This window comes from Aotus nancymaae, unplaced genomic scaffold, assembly GCF_030222135.1.
Source record: "Aotus nancymaae isolate 86718 unplaced genomic scaffold, 86718_ANA_hifiasm-v0.15.2.pri h1tg000253l, whole genome shotgun sequence".
NCBI lineage: Eukaryota > Metazoa > Chordata > Mammalia > Primates > Aotidae > Aotus > Aotus nancymaae.
This window is the reverse complement of record NW_026988668.1, coordinates 465,559-489,274: the sequence shown is the minus strand read 5'-3', so window position 1 is coordinate 489,274 and position 23,716 is coordinate 465,559. Positions and strand designations below refer to the sequence as shown.

The following is a 23,716-nucleotide window of genomic DNA, read 5'->3' as shown; positions in this document are numbered from 1 at the left end:
CTGCATGCCCGGAGCTTCACTATCAGCAGCGCTGTGTCTGGAGGCGCGGCACGGCTGCATGCCCGGAGCTTCACTATCTGCAGCCTTCTGTCTGGAGGCGCGGCACGGCTGCATGCCCGGAGCTTCACTATCAGCAGCCTTCTGTCTGGAGGCGCGGCACGGCTGCATGCCCGGAGCTTCACTATCAGCAGCCTTCTGTCTGGAGGCGCGGCACGGCTGCATGCCCGGAGCTTCACTATCTGCAGCCTTCTGTCTGGAGGCGCGGCACGGCTGCATGCCCGGAGTTTCACTATCTGCAGCCTTCTGTCTGGAGGCGCGGCACAGCTGCATGCCCGGAGCTTCACTATCAGCAGCGCTGTGTCTGGAGGCGCGGCACGGCTGCATGCCCGGAGCTTCACTATCAGCAGCCTTCTGTCTGGAGGCGCGGCACGGCTGCATGCCCGGAGTTTCACTATCAGCAGCGCTGTGTCTGGAGGCGCGGCACGGCTGCATGCCCTGCAATCTCCCCTGCTCTATAATCAGGAACGCACTCTTCTCCCTGGGAGGTATCTTGTTCATTCCAGATGTAATGCATGTAAAGTTTTAGAAAAGTGCCCACCACGTGGTAAGTGCTCTCCAAGCCAGAGCTTTAACTGCTACCGTGACTCTCTACTGGGAAGGGAGGACTGAGCGTGTATTAAGCACCAGGAAGACACTAGCCACTGAAAGAACACTTGTACATCAGGATGAAAAGCTAAAGTGGTAAGCAGCAAGAATTAAATCCAATTCTGTAAAACTCCAAAGATGCCCTTTCAATTATGAGATATATTATGCCAACACTAAGCAAATTTAGAAGGCAATTTTTTAAGAAAGGAGAAGAAAAGAGGAACAGGGAAAAGAAGAGGCAGTGAAAGAATGCAGAGACAGTAGAAACTGGAAGAATTTCTAGGCCACAAGGTAGCTAGACAGTACAGAACCTACTGCCTTGCACAAACTAGTTATAACCATTTCCTGACTAGCAACGAGGGTTAGGTTCAACCCCATGCGAGTCCAACCCCATTTCAGAGGGAAGGATGAATGCGCTGAGTGAAGCACTAGTGTGCACGAAGGCCTGTGCACGGACTCAGCAGCGAGCTTCCAGGGCTGGATTCCAAAGCACAGTCGCAAAACTAAGAGGCCGCTCCAACCCAGAGTCAGGACCCTGATAAAGAGTTTGATGGGTAGAAGTGGGAAGAAATAACAGAGACGGACTGGAGGAAAAAAATGACAGAAAATAAGTTGAATGAAGAAAAAGATGGGCTAAAAAAAGTCACAGTAAAAGGCAGTGTAGCTTTTAAGATTTTAAATTCATATTGAAAATTAAATTTACCCTCACACATCATCATAAATGCAAAAGTAAAAAGATTCAGGAAAAAACCCTAGAATTTGTAGGTGCCTCAGCCTCCCAAAGTGCTGGGATTACAGGCGTGAGCCACCATACCTGACCACAAAACTAGAATGTTCTAACGCACTGCGGGACTACAGATGCCCACCACAATGCCTGGCTAATTTTTTCATTTCTAGTACAGACACTTTGGGAGGCTGGATCACTTGAGGCCAGCCTGGTCTCAAACTTCTGGCCTCAAGTGATCCAGCCTCCCAAAATGCTGGGATTAGAGGCATAAGCCACCACGCTTGGCCTGTCTTTTCAAAGAATTATTTGATTTTCACTGTGTTGTAATAAGACTTCCAGCAAAAAATAGCAAAAGATAACTTTTACTATTAATTGCTCAGAGAATGAGGCATAAATGCATGTGAAGATTTTTTGTTTCATTTAAATGCACACAAATGACATTTTAAATAAAAATGAGTAAAATCAATACTCAGGAAGAGCTTCTCATTAACTGGATGTTAGCACATGCTGTGGCTTCATCTCATGTATGGTATCATCATGATAGCAACTACTGATGATTCAGACTTTCTTTTATGATTAAATTTACACACATTAGATGCATAAATAACAATTTTAGAAATATAACCAATTTAGGATATAATCAGTCTTTAAAACTAAATTTTGGCTTTCAATATACTTCTTATGAAATGGAAATAAATAAACTGGTTTAATACTATAACATCAAATTAAATACTAAAAAAAATTAATATAGATTCCTTTATTTTAAAACAAACCATCAACATAAAAGAGTGCAAATTGTAAAATAAATAGACTGAAGATAAGAAATTAGCCACAATTAACTGTCAAATTACAGGCAAATTACATATCTAACAGTGAAAATTTAAGACACATATAAAACTGATTAGCCAAGCAATGATACTTTTGGAAATTCTTCAGTATGAGGATGTTGTTAAATAAATACAGATAATTCACATCCTAAGTCACCAATATTTTTGAAAGTCTATTTTAACAAATATATTAAGCCAAAAGAATGAGCTATTCAGAACTATGCAGACTTTCTTACTGAAAGGAAAAACAAGTTCATCAAAGCAGTTGCTCCTCAATCTAGCCTACCTTATTTTTTGGATTGGATGTGTTCATTACACTTCGAGTCTCTTTTCCAGTATAAATGACAACACCTATTACAGTACCTGCAAAAACATGAAAGTGGTCCTTATAGAAATACTTTAAAGGTGAGTAAAAGACAACACTTTCTAATTAACTGTTTTAATGGAAAGCATTATCACATTATTTTATTTTATATAAAATTATCCAATAGTGTATTTATTTTGGCTATTTTAAGAAAATCTAATCTCAGCTCTAAAAATGGACTCTATGATAAAGTCAAACGATTTGTTAAGCAATACAAGTGTACCTACCTATAACATTAGGAAATGTACTAATATTGTTTTCACTGACAACAGAAAGAATGACAATGGTCTTTCACTACTGTCTATTAAAATGGTGGTTCTATCACTGAAGGTTAGTTAAGAGGTTAACTGATCAAACTTGTCCTTTGACGTTCAAACAAAGATGGTACCAGTTGAATCAGTTTCTTTTAGTATATTTCCACTGTAAAGATCAAAGTATTACTAAGTATCAGTGACAGCCTTTGCTAACATTTCAAAATGTATTCAATTAAAATAGGAATATTACAAAAAACAATATTTGATTTTGCATTTAGAAGCTATTACTCTCTTTTATACATAGAAAGATACAATAATTTTTAAACTTAAGAGAAAAGACTAAAATACTCTTGGAATGACCCAGAGATTGCAAAGGCTAAAGGGCACTTATTTCTAGAATGCCAGTATTAAAAACCGTAAGTCTCTTTCTGAAACTACAGCCATATATAATTTATATTCCTAATTGTCATCCTTAACCTTTTGTAAATTTTGAAGGTGAGAAACAATTAAGGTGAGAAAGTATATACACATAATACTCAGTGCAATTATCATTACAGAATTAACTATAATAATTACACAAAAACCTTTTGATGTCATATTAACTTAACATGTAAAATTCAGAGCATCCTAAGACAGGCTCTTTGAAGTAAAGATGATTGGTATGAACTCTCTCAGCTTTCTGTGAACCTTGATATGTTACATATTATACATATCACATAGCTTACACCTTCCTCTCTAGAAAATCTCGGAAGGAGGAAGATGTAAAGTATTTCCCAGCAGTGATATGTGCAGAGATTATATATATTTCTCTTTTGATTTAGTGTCACTGAGAAAGTGTGAGGCTTCAGTTTGTAAAAGTTCATGAAGGCATGGCCAGCTCACACTTTGAATACAAGCTTCCCGATGCACAAATGCCGTCTTCACTATTATTATCCACGTAAACTTCTGAGATTAGACTATACTTACTATGCGGAGAAATATCAAATATATAATAATACAATAGTACTATAAAAAGCTTTCAAAAAAGAAATCATAGAATTACTTTGTATCAGTGAAGCTAAATATTAAATACCCTCTGATCAGAATTTTCTGTTTCATCAATTTAGTTTAACTTAATCAAAATAGAAACATCCCGCTAATGTTAAATTATCACAATGATGTAACAAGGCAAACTGCAAAATTAATTTTTTTTAACATTAACAGAATGAACAAATCTCAGAGAAGCCTTTCCAAGAATTAATCAAGCTAGAAAACCCTGACCTAAAAGCAGATTGATGAGCAAAGTGGATTCTAGAGTGGCCTTACAATTTACAGTACCAAAATTAAATGTGATAAATGACAAGGCATACATAACAAATTTTTAACAGAGGTCCTGATACAATATTTGTATCGTCTATTAAGGTTTGCTAAAGGCTCTCATAAGTATTCTTTCACTTGATTCTCATGAAAAATGAATACTCACTAGAATTAGAGTAAATGAATTTTTCTGTCATGCTTTTTAATATCTGGCATAACTAGAATCAGTACAGAAATATCTGGAACATTTTCCATTCTCATAGGCTAAAAGATTGAGTGAAACCCATATAGAAGGCAAAAGGAACAGAGGAAAGGGGGTTAACCACCACGGACTGGGAAAACGAGGCACGAAAGGGCAACAAAATATGACAAACTCATTTTGTGTTGCATAAGAGGAAGCTGAACATGACAAATACAAAATGTCACAAAGATTTCTCAGTAAATAAAATACGTGAACAGGAGAATTCCAAAACTTTAACCCATATTTTCAGTGTAAAATCAAGATCTACCTCCCTCACAACGGGCTCCAGTTGGAGAAACTTCTGCATCAGAAAGAACTGAGTTTAGGATTATGTTGGTAGATTAAAACCACAACTGGCCAGGAGCGGTGGCTCACACCTGTAATCTCAACACTTTGGGAGGCCAAGGTGGACGGACCATGAGGTCAGGAGTTTGAGACCAGTCTGGCCAACATGGTGAAACCCCATTTCTACTAAAAATGCAGAAAATTAGCCAGGAATGGTGGCAGGTGCCCATAATCTCAGCTACTCAGGAGGCTGAGGCAGAAGAACTGCTTGAACCCGGGAGGCAGAGGTTGCAGTGAGCTGAGACGGAGCCACTGCACTGCAGCCTGGGCAAGAGAGCGAGACTCGGTCTCGGTGGGGGGGGATAAATCAGTTCTTACCAGGACCCTAGAAATACTGGTGGTCCAGTATTCATAATGACATCAAAAACTTAACTCCATTTATTGCAGTAAAACATTTAAAAAGATTTAGGAGCACTTAATCTTCAAAGCCAGTGATTACATTTGCCTGATCCATAACTGCACACTTCAAATTGACTACAGTTAAAGATGAATATAAAATATTCAGATGCTTTGGGTCCAAAAAGGGGACTACAATATGACCACACTTACTCCTATGCTCCACAGACCCTGTGACTAGGGCTGTTGACAGTTAGCCTGCTTCTAAAGCTTTTAAAGAGGCTGCTGTGTGCTTCAAGTCTGCAAGGCATTCTACAGTCCAGTTCTACGTCCAACTTCTGTTCAATCACAATTTCACATAAGTGGTACAACAGTTACTTTCTTAGTTATTATGTGACGTCCTTGCTGCATGCCATATAGAAAATTTCATGCAAAATTATACTACCTTCTAATTGACAGGACACTTGTATTTTAAGCAAATAACTTTCATGATGCAAAGCAAGACAAAGCATGCTAACAAGGTCAAATTTTGTAGAAAAAGATATTCTCCTTTATATAAACATTTCTAATTTATACCACAAAACATAATCCAGCACTTTAAAACTAGTCCACTTAATATTTCAAATGATCAGCCTATTGCAACACTTCTAATTGCTATTTGTAAACACTGATATATTTAATTTGCAGATAATAAACCAATCCTCACAAATTCAAATTAAGATGATTCACAGAAAATTATATAAAAACACAAAATATAAAACCTAGACCACTTTAACAAAACAATTAATGGCCTTAAGCTATTAAATCAAAACAATGTGAAATGCTTATTAAAAAAAAGTAAATACATATTTCACATGTGTCTAATGAGAGACAGAGGTATTAACAAATCCATGTATTTGTTGACTATCAATTACATAACACAAACCTGCTAGATAACATTAGCGAAAGCAGGCAGGGCCACACACACCAGCCCCTGACACACTCCAACTTACAGATGCCCTCCAGGAGCCAACTGCCACAGAAATGCAGCGTGCTCTGCTCCCTGAGGCAGGCGTCCTGGGCTGACCCCACAGCAAGGCAGACACTGACATTGCACACACAACTCTTACCACACACTGAGTGCAGGAAAACTGATGACAAGTGTGAACCGGGTCCCAGGATGTAAAAAATCTAGACTAAGACTGGCACACAGAGTACAAAGAAGAGGTCTAGAGTCCACACAGCTGAGAGACAGACATAGAAGACCCACACCCAGGCCTAGACTCCACAGAGCCAGGACACAGAGACACAGGAGACCCATACCCAGGCCTAGAGTCCACACAGCCAGGACAGAGACACAGGAGACCCACACCCAGGACACAGAGACACAGGAGACCCACACCCAGGCCTAGAGTCCACACAGCCAGGACACAGAGACACAGGAGACCCACACCCAGGCCTAGAGTCCACACAGCCAGGACACAGAGACACAGAAGACCCACACCCAGGCCTGGACACCACGCGGCTGGCCCATTGAGTGAGCAGAAGACCTGCACCCAGGTGTAGGTCCACACGGCCAGGGACTGCTCCCTGAGAGCCCTGTCATACTTTTGTTGATCCTGCCTTGGGGAGCCCAGCTTTCCTTCCAGGTTTGTAGCAGCTGAGCATCAGTAACACTCCTTCGTATGCTCCTCACTATAGTAAACATGGCAGTTCTCCAGGACCTGGCTCTGTATTTTAGAGAACAAGTTTTCTAAATCCACATGGGAAGCACAACCTCAGGCAGCACAGCAGGCTGTGTCCTGCCTTCGGTCACCTCTTGTCTGGTGCATCTGTCTGTCTGTCTAACTGGAGTCCCGGTTCCCAAGCATTCAGAGCTCTAGGACAAGGGAGAAGGACCGAGTTCATCTCCCCTTCAGAGTCAACTTGAATTCAACTGAGATACAACTTTTAAAGGTTAAAAGGAATTCTAGACTTAGAATCAATTACAAAGACTATGAGAGTGCTTAGGTTACTCTGGAAATCTTAAAGTCTTTCAAACATTCCTTAGGATACGCATGTGATAAAATACAGAATTTGGTAACTGTTCACACTAATAAGGCTTTTAAATAAGGATACGTATGCATTAAGAGTTGAAATTAAAGAAAAAGCTTACATTTAAAGATGTTCGAGCACAAACTAACATTAAAGGCACCTTACTTAAGCTCCTCGAGTGGATGGTTTAAAAGCCATCTTCATGCCCGCTAGGAAGACATGGCACTGAATGCCAGATGGCAAAGAGAACAGCAAGGGTGGGATAGGGCTAGCATGTTAATGAGGCCCAATTACTGTCCAGCTAGTGGCTCCCACTTGCCAAGGTCATCAAGAGAACTGAGGTCAGGAGAGAAAACTGTCCAGGGAACTGAACATGATGTCTCAAAAGCCTTAGCTCAAGGAGCTTCAGTCTCCCTCAGAAGGGCCACAAATCAACAGTACTAGGGATCAGTAACAACATTTAATGTATGTTTCTACAGGCCCAAGGAAACAAAACATGAAATGTATTTTAAAAAGAGAAGCATTACTATCTTCATGAATGATCCTTAATTAACAATAATCAGTATCAGTAAGATAGGAAAAACAGGCTGCAATAACTACATATGGAAAATGTAAGCCTTCTCCCCATTGTCAGCTTCTGAGTTCTGCATCATTAATGCTTCCGTATCACTACTGAGGCCAAGCGCTTGAGGACACTGGCTTTAGAGGAAGGTGCAGCTGGACTCCATTCCGGTCCAGGTGCAGCCTGGCTCTGTGGTAACTGGCAGGGGTAACACACCTCCCAAGTGCAGCCATTCAGCATATGGTCAGGCCAGCACTGACCATACTCACCACCTAGCGTACAGGCTGGCAACACTCATGCCTCTCAGCAACACCAAGACAGCAGCATGAAGAAAGCTTCAGGGCAGGTTTCCCTAGATGAATGTGCCTGCTCATGATGTGAAAACCCCTCCCTGAGGCCTACAGAGTCCAGGGCCTGGGTGTCCACCCCCGAGATGTCCTCCTGGTGTGAAATCCCTCCTGAGGCCTATAGAGCCCAGGGCCCATGTGACCACCCCGGAGATGTCCTCCTGGTGTGAAATCCCTCCCTGCAGCCTCAGAGTCCAGGGCCTGTGTATCCACCCCAGAGATGTCCTCTGACTGTGAAATCCCTTCCTGAGGCCTCAGAGCCCAGGGCCCATGTATCCACCCCCGAGATGTCCTCCTGGTGTGAAATCCCTCCTGAGGCCTCAGAGCCCAGGGCCCGTGTATCTACCCTGAGATGTCCTCCTGGTGTGAAATCCCTCCTGAAGCCTCAGAGTCCAGAGCCCATGTGTCCACCCCTGAGATGTCCTCCTGGTGTGAAATCCCTCCTGAGGCCTCAGAGTCCAGGGCCCGTGTATCCACCCCCAAGATGTCCTCCTGGTGTGAAATCCCTCCTGAGGCCTCAGAGCCCAGGGCCCGTGTATCCACCCTGAGATGCCCTCCTGGTGTGAAATCCCTCCTGAGGCCTCAGAGTCCAGGGCCCGTGTATCCACCCCCGAGATGTCCTCCTGGTGTGAAATCCCTCCTGAGGCCTCAGAGCCCAGGGCCAGTGTATCTACCCTGAGATGTCCTCCTGGTGTGAAATCCCTCCTGAAGCCTCAGAGTCCAGGGCCCATGTGTCCACCCGAGATGTCCTCCTGGTGTGAAATCCCTCCTGAAGCCTCAGAGTCTAGGGCCCGTGTATCCACCCCTGAGATGTCCTCCTGGTGTAAAGTCCCTCTCCCAGGCCTACAGAGCCCAGAACCTGCCCTGTTCACCTCTGAAGTCTCTTTATGGAAAACCATCCTTATTCTCTCTATATATATGTTAAGAAATTTATATGTGTGTGTGTATATATATATATGTTTATATAACATTTACATATGCAAATACAATGTTATATATGTATATATAACATTTATATATTTAGACATAATTTATATATAAATAACATCATCAAACACCCACAGAATTGTCCCCTATTAAAACTGCCATATACCCATCAAGCATTTTTTAAAGATTAAAACTCTAGGATAAGATTAATCCTCTTTCACATTCTATCCTCCCAAAAGCTAACACGTGTCCTCCTCTAGGAATCTGTTGTGTAGTTTTGCACACCTGCAGGCCAAATTTTAAACACAACCACACAAAGCTGCCCTGTGGTGACACCTTCCTTCTCCATGGCCAGGCACACTGGTCGTTGGATCCTTTTCTTCAAGGTACTGTCTCTCAGCACTAGGCTCCTGCCACGAATGCTCCTCACACTGTTCCTGCCACCCATCTCACCTTGCCACGTCTGCATACTCTTTAAACCTAATTTAAATGTTTCTTCTTCAGAAAAGCTGTCCCTAGACCTGGTCTATATAAGCTTCTTGCACAGCACTCAGTATGTGTTCGTGATACTCAGCACGGTTACATCACCGTGTACCACTAGTGCCACTTTCTTAATCTCTGTCCACAGAACCATAAGCTCACCCAGGACAAGATCTGTAACTGCCTTGCCCCAGACCACATCACTGTGCCTGGTGTAGAACAGGGGCTCCATGCACACGCATGGGGAGTGAGTGGCATCTTGGAGAGAAGGGTTGACAGCACCGGGCAGCACTGAGAAGACACAGCTCCGACAAGTCTAGCCTTGCACTCGGGGCTGCCATCACCTTTCACGCCCTCTCTCCTAGAGCTCCCTGTTGCTAAGCACCATTATCGGCACCAGCATCAACACCAACCCATTCCTGCTAAATGCCCTCCCCAGCATCACTGTCAGTGCCACGTAACTTCTCATCAGCTTCCTTCCAAACATCATCCTCAGTGTCAACTAATATCTGGTAACATGATAATCATCTGACATCATCTACCTCTCACAGTACGCCTGGCCTCTTTCAATACTTTTCTGTTCCAGTCACTCTGGCCGTGCTCTCCTCCTGCCGACCCTTGTCGGAGGAATTTCAGACCCACCTAAAACCACCACTGGCTTCCCAAGCTCTTCTGTGGTGCCTCTCATTAAGGAACACTGACACACCTGTCAAGAAAACACAGGTCAAAGGAGAACGGAACATGCCTGTCCCCTGCAGGAAGGCTACAGCACCCTGTCTCCGGCCTTGGGAACCACGTGCAGCGTCTGATGAGCAGCACAGGCCTCGGCACAAACTCCCAGGACTGTCTCATACCCACTGAGCTGGAGTCTGCATTTAGCAAGGTCCCTAAGTATTTCAGGGCACTGTGAGAAACACTTGTTTGGAGTCCCTGGACAAAACAAAGCATCACCTATCGGGAGCAACCACACACAGAAGAAAATGTTTTCCTTTCCTCACCTGATGCGACAACGGTGCTCGCCCACAATGTATTTTCTATGCTGAGACTTTCATGAACAGGCGGGTCACTGTCTTCCTGTGCAGGGAAACAAAAAGGAAACAAAGCTGGCAAATTAGTGACTGTTCATGATTCATGCCTTCAATATCCCCGTGTTAGAAACAGGTCCACAAGCTCAATCCAACTCAGCAGCAGTGCAAAAGCACTGCAGAATAAAAGTTAGAAAAAAGGGATTATCCTGTAACCCAGCACTTTGGGAGGCTGAGGCGGGAGGCTCACGAGGTCAGGAGATCAAGATCATCCTGGACAACATGGTAAAACCCCGTCTCTACTAAAATACAAAAAAAATTAGCTGGGTGGGTGTGGTGGAACCAGCCTGTAATCCCAGCTACTGAGGAGGCTGAGGCAGGAGAATCACTTCAATCCGGGAGGTGGAGGTTGCAGTGACCCAAGATCCTGCCACTGCACTCCAGACTGGCGACAGAGTGAGACCCCATCTCAAAAAAACAAAAAAAAATCCTTTGGGTATATACCCAGTAATGGGATTGCTGGGTCAAATGGAATTTCTATTTCTAGGTCCTTGAGGAATCATTACACTGTCTTCCACAATGGTTGAACTAATTTACACTCCCACCAACAGTGTAAAAGTGTTCCTATTTCTCCACATCCTCTCCAGCATCTGTTGTCTCCAGATTTTTTAATGATCGCCATTCTAACTGGCGTGAGATGGTATCTCAATGTAGTTTTGATTTGTATTTCTCTAATGACCGTGATGATGAGCATTTTTTCATGTGTTCATTGCAGCACAGTTTACAATAGCAAAGACCTGGAACCAACCCAAATGCCCATCGATGATAGACTGGACAGGGAAAATGTGGCACATATACACCATGGAATATTATGCAGGCATCAAAAATGATGAGTTCGCGTCCTTTGTAGGGACATGGATGAACCTGGAAAATATCATTCTCAGCAAACTGACACAAGAACACAAAATCAAACACCACATGTTCTCATTCATAGGCGGGTGTTGAAAAATGAGAACACATGGACACAGGGAGGGGAGCACTACACACTGGGATCTGTTGGGGGGAAATAGGGGAGGTACAGCGGGGGGTGGGGAGTTGGGGAGAGATAGCATGGGGAGAAATGCCAGATATAGGTGATGGGGAGGAAGGCAGCAAATCACACTGCCATGTGTGTACCTATGCAACAATCTTGCATGTTCTTCACATGTACCCCAAAACCTAAAATGCAATAAAAATATATATATATATATTTAAAATTGAAACTACAAGTTTAAAGAACTCCCGTAATCAATTAATTGCTTTTAGTGCTTAACATTAATACACAATTCTAAATTTTCATGAAAGTACTATATCTTCTGATATTTATTAATGAGGTCTTATTACGTTGCTCAGGCTGATACCAAACTCCTGAGCTCAAGCAATCCTCCCATCTGAGACTCCCACGTAGCCGGGCTTACAGGTGCATCCAGCGTGCCTAGCTTACTCAACCACCCAGTGTGCCCAGCTTATTCAACTACATCTTCAATACGTCATTTAACAACACTCCTGGGAAAATAGAAAATACTAGCACAGAAATAACCACAAATCAACTCTTCAACATTTCTGTTGCATGCATAGCATAATTTCCTCTCCCTATCACTCATTAAGGACGAGGGCTATGCTTTTCAAGTGTACATGTATTCATGAGAGAGAAAATGGTTCTGTGAATACTGTTATAGAAGAAACATATATTTTTAAATGTCATTTCTCTTAAATTCCTCTTTAAAAGTATGTGCTTATTGCACTGAATATTCTTAATTAAACAAAATTCAAGTAAGTTATATGATGCTAATTACCTAAACAGGTAACAAACAAATATGGCCACACATCAGTATCACAATAGGAATACATACAGTCTAGTTTTACACTTACACTTTCAATATTCATACTCAGAGATGAAAACTACAATTTAAAATCTGGGAATTTTTTCATCTTAACCTAAAGTCATAGCCTACATTGTGGTTATGGGAGTGTTACTAGAATAAGGGAGTGCAGGAGTCCACAGCCTGCATCTAGAAGTAACACAGGAAAGACTTCCCGTGTGGGAGGCCATGACCTCGATGTCTGCATAGAGTAAGAGACACACACTGTCGTGACTGTTGGGCGTCTCCCATAAAGTAATGCCACCTCCACAGAACTGCATTTTATTATGAGATGATAATTTGCTATCAAGATACATGTTAAAAAAAAAAAGGAATCAAATTTGGGAAGGAAGGAAAGAAACAGAAAACACATTTTCCAAAATAAGCTGCATGTACAAAATATGTTTATGCTACTGGTGTTTTCCTTCTATTAACTTATCAAACCCCTTTCAAATGATGTAAGTTGTGGCCATTTTGCTTATCACTTGGAAGATATTTGCTTCATAGTTGATTCTCTCATATACTTGATTTATTTATTTGTGAGGCACAGAATCTAAACCAATCTTAACAGTTTCCAAAATATTTCCCCTCATATTGCAATTATTCAGAAACTGAAGTATTTTCAATGACATTTAATTTGAGGAAGGGGTTTGGCCTCCAGTTGCCTTTTAAGTCTCCAGTAGCAAGCCCAGTAGTTGGAAAGCTTCCTACAATGCAGGTGCAGCTCAGGGTCAGACTCCCAGGGCCCCTCCGGAGCATGAACTTTTCGCTACGTCCCTTCACAAGAAGGCGACCAGCTGACCTGAAGACTGGCCTTAGCATCTCAGCCTTTGGGAGAGTGAAGGCTATGATGCTAGAATTGTTTATGACACAGCTGGAGTGCTGCTTCTTTGGGAAAAAAAATCATTTCAAAAATATACACTGGCATTTAACTAAACAGTGCCTTGGTTACATCATCAACAATACGGTCTCAGTAGGCAGAAGTGCAATGCCAGCCACCACAAGGGACACAAACAGGTCTTCTCAGTGACTTCAATGGTCTTAAGGGAGCAGGCGGCCTACAGACGTGGCCTGGATGGAAACAATCTGTCTACACCATGTGCTGACTCCAGCATGGACCTATTACTATTTCTGCAGATTCACAAATACCTTTGATTCTACATTCCCTTTGGAATTACTTCCTTCAATTCCAGTTTATCAAGTACAACATGTTACATACTTTGCTGTACTTAGCAGTTACAACTTAAAAAATCTAATAATTAACCTGTATAGAGATGCAAAATACTAATAGTTTCATACTCACGTGTTTACAAATACCAAATATACTGGATCAAAGTAAGCTCCTGGACAGTAGCTAACACGCTATCATTACAGTCTTTAAAATACATAACAATTTATCCAATGCTGAGATAAACAATCCAGAAAAACTGAGTTTTCCCTATGACTTTTATAAGTTTGTAGAACAAGAACAAAAATATCAACTTAAAAACAAAAGCAAGTATCCTCTACGGATTAGACTACTTTGTAATTGAATTTAGGGCTGCACTAAAATGGCCGATTTCTGATTCATTCAAACAACTGGTGTTACAGTCTAATTCAGCTTAACACTGCTGAAGAAACAAAAAAAGATACATACACATCCTCATTGCTACTTCCCAGATACAGTCGTCACGGTACATCCTTAACTGCTTGTGGGTCTAGGGGTTCCAGCACTGGCACAGCCAACTGAGCATACAGTTGGCATTAGGAAGCCAAATACTGAATTCCATAGTTATCATTTTAAAGCATGAAGCAAATAAAATTTTTATCTTCAATAAATTCAGAGTTTTATTGTATCAGAGCAACTGACATGTTCCTAATCCCATGTTTCATGGGTGTTTTACCTTCCTAGCACCTAGCACGGAATAGGCAATGAACACTGTCCAATAAATAAAAGAATACTCATGAAATTCTTTTTCTAATTTCCACAGGCATCAAGATGTCTTTCATCTCCAGTGCCCACTAGTATGACGCTATAATGGGCCACAGGCCTGCAGGTCCTCTGAGTCACCTTCTTTTATGAAGTATCAGGTACATGCTCCTGAATGTCCTCCTGCCTCTACAAAGCATCAGCTACCCTCCTCCAGGCCCTCCTGCCTCTACAAAGCACCAGCTACCCTCCTCCACATCCTTCTGCCTCTAAGCATCAGGTACCTGCTCCGCCAGGGCCTGCTGCCTCCTGTTACTCTAAGCCTTCCACCCCTATGAGGCATCAGGTACCTGCTCCTCCAGGTTCTCCTGCCTGAAAGTACCCATCGTGACTTCACCACCCCAGCAGAAATTCACACAATTGTATTCCCTTTAAACTCTTCCTAATGCTTCACTTAATATGAAAGTTTAATTATTGATCCATGTCAATCTTTTAGTACAGTATTTTCTCCTAATCTCAAAGTTCAAGAGAATAAGGGCATTAAAAAACATAAAAATTTTAGGTTTTCTCAAAAGTAAACAAAAGGTTCTATATAATATAGTTTTAGAAATTTTAGCTGGTTTCTTGTTACTTTTCCATGGCCATTTTTTCTTATGAATGTTTCTGTCTCTAACACAATTTTATGTTGAAGAAAACACAATAGCTATGCATTTTTCAATTCCGGAACAGCAATGTTGACTATGAACACTAAACCTTTTTCTAATATGGAGAAAATCATTCCAAAAGATAGTTTTTTACCAGTCTCATGAAGCACAGAATAAATACTGGGAAGACTGAAAATAAATTATCTCTAAAATATTCTGTTTTGCTTTCCTTCTCTTTAATGGTCTATGGTGTGAACAGATAAAATCTGCTTGGGTAAGGACGCCAATGTTACCATTTCACGCTGTTCTCTCAACTATGTAACCTACTTAACAAAAAACAGAGATTTGCTTTGTTGAAGGAGAGTATTTTTGCTGAAGAAGACATGAACAATGATAAGTGTGCCATGGTTTGCAAAATGAATTACAGCGGAAAATACATTCTCAAAATGACTAACTGGGAATGTGACTATAAATTCCTGAATTTAGGAATGGGAACAAAGGACTATAAATACTGATAATATTTAAAAACTGGCTACAATTTTCAACTCCAAATTTCCAAAAGAATCTGTCTAGATTTTGAACAATAACTAAAATTAGTGATATCAATGACAATCATATGAATCATGCATATAATGAAAAAGGTTATACAATCAATAATTTAGGTTGTTCTCCCATTATGAGGAAAGCGGAAGCAGACACTATCACAGCATCACATCCACATTAGATACCACACAAGCCTCAGCACGCATACTGGATATGCTACCACAGGAACCTTGAATTAACGGACACTAATTCCATATTTTTTTTTAAGACAGGGTCTCACTCTGTCACCCAGGTTGCAGTGCAGCCTCGACCTCAAGCTCGCAGGATCCAGTGATCCTCCCACCTCAGCCTCCCAAGTAGCTGAGGCTACAGACATGCGCCAGCTGTAGCCACCCTACTAAGCTAATTATCAAAATAAATTTTTTTAAATTGGAAATCAGGTCTCCCTATGTTGCCCAGGCTGCTTTCAAACTCCTGGGCTCAATTCCCACCCCAGCCTCCCAAAGTGCTAAGATTACAAGCATGAGCCACCATGCTTGGCCAATTTGTTCTAATTCTTATTTAAGTATTTAAATTGACACAAATGAAAGCTATATTTTGTCTTATGTATATTACACTATAAAAAAGAAAAATAAGTAACTACTACTCCTTAACAATGCCAAGATGAATTTGAATTTAACTGAATCCCATTTTCTAGTTACAAATGAGTTATTTATCACATCTTTATTTTCTTCCTTTTTGAAAAATACATACAAACATCAAAACTTTTCATCAAAATGATTTAGATTTCAGGATATATCTATAAAATGAGAAAAAAACTGTTAGAAAACATAAAAAAAGGCAATGAAAGGCTATTTGTTTGAATTATACTCAAAAAGAACTTGCAGTAATTTACAGAAGGTAAATTTATCTTCAATTAGCTTGAAAACCAGAAATAAGTTTCTCTCTCCTTTAAGTGGCACCGTCTCCCACAAGTGGTCACCATCACCAGCTCATTACCACCCGTCTCACGCTTCATGGGGTGAAGCCATGCCCATTCCTAAATTCAGTCTGTGCGCAACACTTGGCACTTGGACCTGAGGGGCCAACCGACTGTCCTACAGTAGCCAGGGCAGCAGGCAGCAGCTGCTCCTGAAAGGGTATGTGGGAGTCTCAGGCTCTAGAACCTCGATGGCGACTAGCATTGTGGCCTGGAAATTCAGTGCACCACCTAAGTCACTTCTGACGGAAACAATTCCACTCCGCCGCTGCTCTGACCCCAACCTTTCCCACCTCGCCTCCGTCCTGACCCCCATGCTTCCCGCCTCCGCCTCCGCCTTGATCACCACAGTTCCCACCTCCGCCTCTGCTCTGACCCCAACGGTTCCTTACTGATTTTCTCCCTACTCATTGGTTCAATTATTGAGAAGTGGGTATTAAAATTTCCAACTATCGTAGTGAATTTGTCAATTTCTCCCTGAAGTTCTAACAGTTTCTGCACAGTGATGAAATGGTCTAACACACTTCTCAGAATGTAACTCTTAACCAGTGCAAGACTGTATATTGAAGCTCTGTTATTAGTGCATAAATGTTTAGGGCTTACTTGTCTCCATAATAAACTAACCCTTTTCTCATTGTGCTCTCAAAGGCATTTTGCGTGGTATTACTATAAGCAACTCCAGTTTTGATGACGTTGATACAGTATCTATTTTTCTATCTTTTTACTTTTTACCTGTTTTTTTAATGTGTTTTCTTATAGGCACCATATATTTGAATCTTGCTTTTTTATACAATTTGACAATCCTTGCCATTTAGTTGGGGATTTAAACCGTCTAATTTTAAACTTTAGGTTTATGAGCTTAATTTCCAAATGCTTAAGGATTTTTAAGACTTTTTAATCTATTTCTAATTGCATATTGCAATTAGTGAATATATAATTGCAATTAAAAAAAAATATACTGACTTATTTTATATCCAACTATATATACTTGGGGTTGTTCCATGAGATTTTGAAGAATGTGTATTATGTAGCTGCTGCGTTTAATAGTATCTGTCAATATGCTAAAGTACCTTCCTAATATTTTAATATTCTATATTCTTAATAAAGTACATGTCCTTATTCTGCAGATGAGAAGGAAGAAATCCATTCTTACAGATTTACTTTGCATATTAGTTCTATCAATTTGGGGTACTTTGTTTTATCCAATCTGACAGTCCCTGCCTTTTACCTGCAGACATGTTTAATCACTGAGTCAGCCATCTCGCTCTTTGCTTTCTACCTGTCACACCCAGTATTTGGCTCCCTGCACCTGTCTTTTTTTGGTGGAAAAAAACCAGTTAATTCCACTTTAGCATCTAACTTCATCACCTCTATTGATGTCTTTCTTTTTTTAGTGGTTGCTCTGAGAATTACTTTATGCAACTTTTACTTATCACAGTTTACTCTCAATCAATATTCTATCACTTAACACATAGTATTTTTTTTTTAAACTTATCTCCATTTATTACCTGGCCTCTGAAAGCCCCACCCTAACAGAATGGTTTTAAGGTTCCATTTTTTAGCTGTATGACCTTAATATATACCTTTATATGTTCTTCCTTCCCTCTGTACTCTTTTTGCTCACTTTTTCATATATTCATTAATTTTCATTCTTTTATTTTTATTGCTATATATACATATATATATATCAAGATTATAAATCTTCCTATTTCTACATATATCCACAGATTCAGATTCTCATATGCAGTGTTTCCATTGCCAATATTTTTTAGAAATTCTCCAATTTCAGTTTGTATTTCTCCTTTAATACAAAAAGTGATTAATATATAGTATTTACATTTACAGGCAGAAAGCCATTTCATTCACTGATTTTGTTATTGCTTACCAATTTTATTGCACTGTGATCAGAGAATATTGTTTGTATAATTTCTAAGTTATAGAACTAAAAATTTCCTTACAAACAAACGTATGTTTACCTTTTGTTGATACCTATATATGCTCAGATAAAAACTGATAGGGAACAAAGTTTGATAAAAATTTTAAATGATCCATTTCACTGCTCATGTTCTTAGCTCTCCTCGACACCTCTACCACCTTTCTGTCCACCTGACCCACCGGGGCTGCAGGTATATTTTAAAGTTTCCTCTTACGGACTTTACTATTTTACAGCATTTTCTCTGCCTCATTCTAAGTGCTTTCTTGATTCTATACTGGTATTCTAAGTGCTTTCTCAAGTCTATACTGGTATTCTAAGTGCTTTTTGATTCTATACTGGTATTCTAAATGCTTTCTTGATTCTATACTGGTATTCTAAATGCTTTCTCGATTCTATACTGGTACTCTAAATGCTTTCTTGATTCTATACTGGTATTCTAAATGTTTTCTCGATTCTATACTGGTATTCTTGTTAAATACCATGGCTACACCTCCTGCTTCCTTTTTATTTGTATTTGCTTGATCTATCTTTGCTTAACCCTTTATTTAGCCTTTCTGATCCAACTAATTTTCTGTATGAAAGAGCCTGCATACTGTGCATCTTTAACCATATGTACTGATTGACTGTTGTTTAATTTCTAAAAAAGAATTTATTTTTGGTGAAGTGTACATTTTCTGGGTGCTGCCATTTTACAAGTGTCATGCCTTCGTCGTACTCCCCTTGCGTGGACAGCTACTACTGAGCTCGTCAGCTTTCCGTGAACTCTCTCATTGCCTTTCCACTCACATAGTAACCAATGAGCTCCTTCTATTTTCTCCTCTCCTCCTCTTCCTGCTTTTCAGCTGCTTACTTGAGGAAGCATATAAACTACATATATTCCGTATCATCTTTCACCCATACTTCCTCCTGTTTTATTCTTAGATCTGTTAGATTTTCAGTGATCACCAGAAAACTTCCACCCAGGTCATCTGTCAGCTGGGCAGAGCTAATGTCCTGGGAGATGATGCATAAAAGGCTCATGTGTACAACACACCTGAATTCTGTATGCCTGAGACTGCTCTTCACAGCCTTGGCACTTGCAGGACAGTGTCCAAGGAGCAAAACGATCCGCTCACACATTCTTCCCCTGAGGCTCCTGGAAAGGCTGCCCCACTCTTGCCTTGCTCTGTATGCTGAGAACACTGACACCAACCTGGCCCCTTCCAGCTGTGAGGAGTTGGTCATTACCCCAGGGAGACCAAAGGATTCTTCCCTGTATATGTAAAATATGACAGTACACGTCTTGGAGTTTCCTCATGTGTATGCTGGGCCCTTTTAATGTGTACGTTCAGACATCTGTGTATTTAATAACAAATACCTGAGCTGTCAATTTTTCAAACGGTTTCATGATTTTGTTTCAAGACTCTCACGTCGGGCCTTTCTTGCCGATCTTGTACAGCTATCAATTTCCAGTCCTTTTCACTTCTTTTATCATGTCGTTTCCTTGACTCTTTTCTTTACCGCCTCCCTATCTCTTATTGTACACTCCCCCACAGGCACGCTGTGATGCAGTCCTCCCTTCCCAAGTGTTCACCTTCAGTGTTCTCCTGAAGTCACTTAGCCTTCTCATTCACATTGTCCTGTTTTATTCTTGAGTTTTATTCTTGCATTCTTGAAAACTTTATTCCATTTTGATTCTTGCGTTTTTAAATGTCTGATTTACGGTGTTCTTCCCTAAATATCATTGTTTGGTTGGCTACATTAAAAACAGGCTTGTTGCACTGTTATAGCATTACTTTGCATTGAGGTTCTTCCTTTCCTTGTTTTTGGAAAATTTTTATTAGTTGAAAATTTTGCTTCCCATTTATCTCTTTTCTTCTGTTAATAACTAAATTAGGCCAGGCGTGATGGCTCTCATGTCTATAATCCCAACACTTTAGGAGGCTGAGGCGGGAGAACTGCTTCAGCCTAGGAGTTTGAGGTTGCAATGAGCCAGGATCACACCACTGCACTGTAGCCTAGGCGAGAGAACGAGATGAGTTCCTTCTTACTATTCATAATAATGAGAGCTGTTTTTCCTGAATCAGTACAGGAAATCCTACTCCAAGGATGGCAGGTGGAATCTGTTTCTTAGCCCAAGAGTGCCTTCTTCTACAGGCACAATGAAGTTCAATGTCTTCAATGAAAAGCATCCTTTTTAGAGTGGGGTGGGCTGACTCTTCTAATTGTTACTACTGTTTCAGAAAGGTCAATTTTGTCTTTTCCTTCCTAACCAAGACTTCTAGAGCCACCAACCCTTTTACCAGTGCTCCCTGTCTCTACACATTCCCCCAAGGTCACTTCCAACCTGTACTTTTTCCACAAGTCCCTTCAATGTCTCATAGCTTTACTTACCCAATTCATTCACAGGATGCATTATCCTACTTAGGAATCCTTTTTCTCTTGGGAGCAAAACCGGGATGATATCAGCATCCCAAGACAACCCCCCTCTGCTGTACCATCCTGACTGTGGAGCTAACTGTGTTATTTTGGGTATTTTCCCCACTTACAGTAAACTGAAGCTCACAGTATTTTCTGTCTCACATTTATGCTGAACATCAGCTATAGATTAAACTATCTCCTCTCACAGTTACCCTGTTTTGGAAGGCTGTGTGGTATGTAACAAAGTTAAGTGGCTGCCATTATCCTAAGGGAATCAGAACTTCTAAATGAATCTTTTTAAAACATCTGCATTTATCATTTCTCTTCTAAGCTGAAGGTCCTTCAACGGCTTCTTCCGGTCAAGCCCAGTTACCTTTCTAGTCCTACACACCCCAGCCCTTCTCACATCTGCCAACTGAGCTGCACACTCCCCTTTAAGTTTTTCAGCCAACCTGCACTTGCTCCCCGACTTCCATGTACTTCCACACACTGTCTAGCGAACATTTCCAACTTTTCCAAGTCGTAAGCAATATAAATCAGAGGAAAAAGCAAGAAAAGGAAAGGAAAAAGCAAATACTACTTCAAATTCTCAAGAGTGGTTACATTAATAGCTTTTCATTTATCTTACTAAGGGTATCTTTTTGTAACATTTATTCTCATATGTTGTCTTTAATAAGAACATTCTGTTTTCATGATAACTATTTTTGTTTAAAAAAGAAAAGATAAGGCTGGGTGCAGTGGCTCAAGCCTATAATCCCAGCACTTTGGGAGGCTGAGGCGGACGGATCACCAGGTCAAGAGATCGAGACCATCCTGGCCAACATGGTGAAACCCCATCTCTACGAAAAATACAAAAGTTAGCTGTGTGCGGTGGCGTGCGCCTGTAGTCCCAGCTACTCGGGAGGCTGAGGCAGGAGAATTGCTTGAATCCCGGAGGCGGAGGTTGCAGTGAGCCGAGATTGTACCACTGCACTCCAGCCTGGTGCCTGGCAACAGAGCAAGACTCTGTCTCAAAAAAAAAAAGAAAAGATATGAGTTTGTTTCAGAATTCAATGCATGATGCTTATCACCAGGATGTGCTTCCTTCGCTGTCCCTTCATGAAGCTCTTATACATGCTTGTGTGACGCACCTATGACATGAGCAGCTACAAAGGCCCAGCGGCCCGCAGGACTCTCACGACCTCACGGTGCCCTCACTTCACATTCCCACAGTGGGCACATTAACTGTCACACTAGATAAGCTCTGTAAATGCTTTTGCAAGTGACGATAACTGCTTGCTAGTCCCTGCAAGTGACTAAGAGTGAAACAAAGGTGAATGCACCTAAAAAATTTTTTGCCTAACTAAAATAATAACTGCAGCAATTAAAAATAAACTATAGTCATATACTAAAATCCCTCACTATAAAGAATTTATAATTATCAGTTATAAGCCGATAAAATAAAGAGTTATTGAGTCTGTCAAGCCCTATTAGTCAGGGGCAGAGTGCTTCCAGCTTTAACAAAACTCTCTAATAATACAAAAGTAGGTGGCATGAAATATACATATGTGTATAAAGAAACATAACACACATGTACAAATATTACATAGGTTTTCCCTCCCTAGTTTGAAACATCTGTTTGAATTTATTCTTCATTGAATTACTGTCTCAAATAAAAGTTTGCTACTTTTAACTTACACAATAACTATACTTGTAATGAACAACAGGTTTAACTTACCCTGGTAAATGTGCCTTCAAAACTGTGAATATCCAGTTGTGGTTTCTGCGCATAAACGTAAGCACTGATAGAAAAAAGGTCCTGGAATACAGAACATCTGAATTGATTATAATGTTATAATTTAGTAAAAGTACTTAGAAATTTTTCATTTGCTAATTAATATTTTTCATATATTATTTACCAAAAGCAATCATTGATTTTCTTAGATTTTTGTGTGCCAACACTATAAATTAGAATTTCAGTAAATAAAGGAACCATTGTTAAGCTCGACAGAGTATGCTCTTGCAGCTGGTGTGAGTCAAAACCATGCGGAAGACGCTCACAACTCGCAGCCCCGGGGCCTGTCTGTGGGGCTCCAATGGTAGAGGTGGAGCCTGTTTAGGAAAATCTTGAAGTCACCTGGATATCTAAGTATTCAGAGGGAATTCAGGAATCATCACAATTCCTCGTAAGTTTTATAAGACAGTTTACTAAATTCCTAGATCTCTTTACGTGTTTTTGCTGGAACAGGCACCAATCATTATAACCTAAGTGTTGCCTTCCTTAAAGCCATGAAGATGACACGCTTGTCCAGTGTGTCTGAACCACATGCTTATGACACGTACTTCAAAAATCACATGGGAAAGCTTTCATGAAATATACATCATACTTTCACACAATTAATTTTGAAGCAGAAAAGACATAGGCTTTAGGTTTCTTCATTCATTGGCTAAACAGAGAAATTAAACCAGAAAGTCTCCAGAGGCGAGGCTGAGCCTGGTCTGCTCTGGACGCCACCCCAGTGCTTCTTCTCACTGCTGACTGTGCTCTGTGCTTTCGCTGTCACAAATCACAGCCAGGAGGAGGATCATATGCTGAGTCCTGGGAGTCCTCCTAATAAATCATCTAATTAGAGGTGGTCTGCTGAACCCCCATGATCCTTTAATACACAGAGTTTGCCATTTCTGTAATTTTGATTTCCATTCTGTATGAGTGAGTGTATAAAGTTCTGCACGGCTGCTAAAACTCAAATACAAAACTCCCAGACTCCTAGACACAAAGAAGCAGAGGTCAGAGATCAGGGTGACCACAGCAGCTGAAAAGTGAGAAACAAATTCAGAAAGAAGGGTGCCACAGAAGGGGTCGAATCTGTGTATGATCTCATTCTGACACCTAACCTATCATGCCCAAACCTATATCTACTAACAGAATGGAACAAAGACCACAGCAGTTCCCCACTGCCAGAAAGACAGATTCTGGAGTTTGACTTCAGTCAAGTTAGCTAGCAGTTAAAATAGCACCAAACAAAAAACAGTACT

The 23,716-nt window shown here is 40.7% G+C and overlaps 1 protein-coding gene across 8 annotated transcripts in view; it reads right to left on the bottom strand.

The window, feature by feature from the left end:
* Positions 1–23,716, bottom strand: part of ATP9B (ATPase phospholipid transporting 9B (putative)) — a 288,436-nt gene that overhangs the window by 140,344 nt on the left and 124,376 nt on the right. For 6 of the 8 annotated variants that reach the window (XM_064371986.1, XM_064371987.1, XM_064371991.1 and 3 more), the window contains 3 exons: positions 22,419–22,499; positions 10,363–10,438; positions 2,486–2,562 (listed from right to left, as the gene is read on the bottom strand). The exons of 1 other annotated variant lie outside the window; for it this stretch is intronic. In XM_064371986.1, the coding sequence (XP_064228056.1) occupies positions 2,486–2,562; positions 10,363–10,438; positions 22,419–22,499 (234 nt within the window). The remainder of the gene's footprint in view (positions 1–2,485; positions 2,563–10,362; positions 10,439–22,418; positions 22,500–23,716) is intronic. One more of the 8 variants, XM_064371988.1, reaches the window with a different exon arrangement.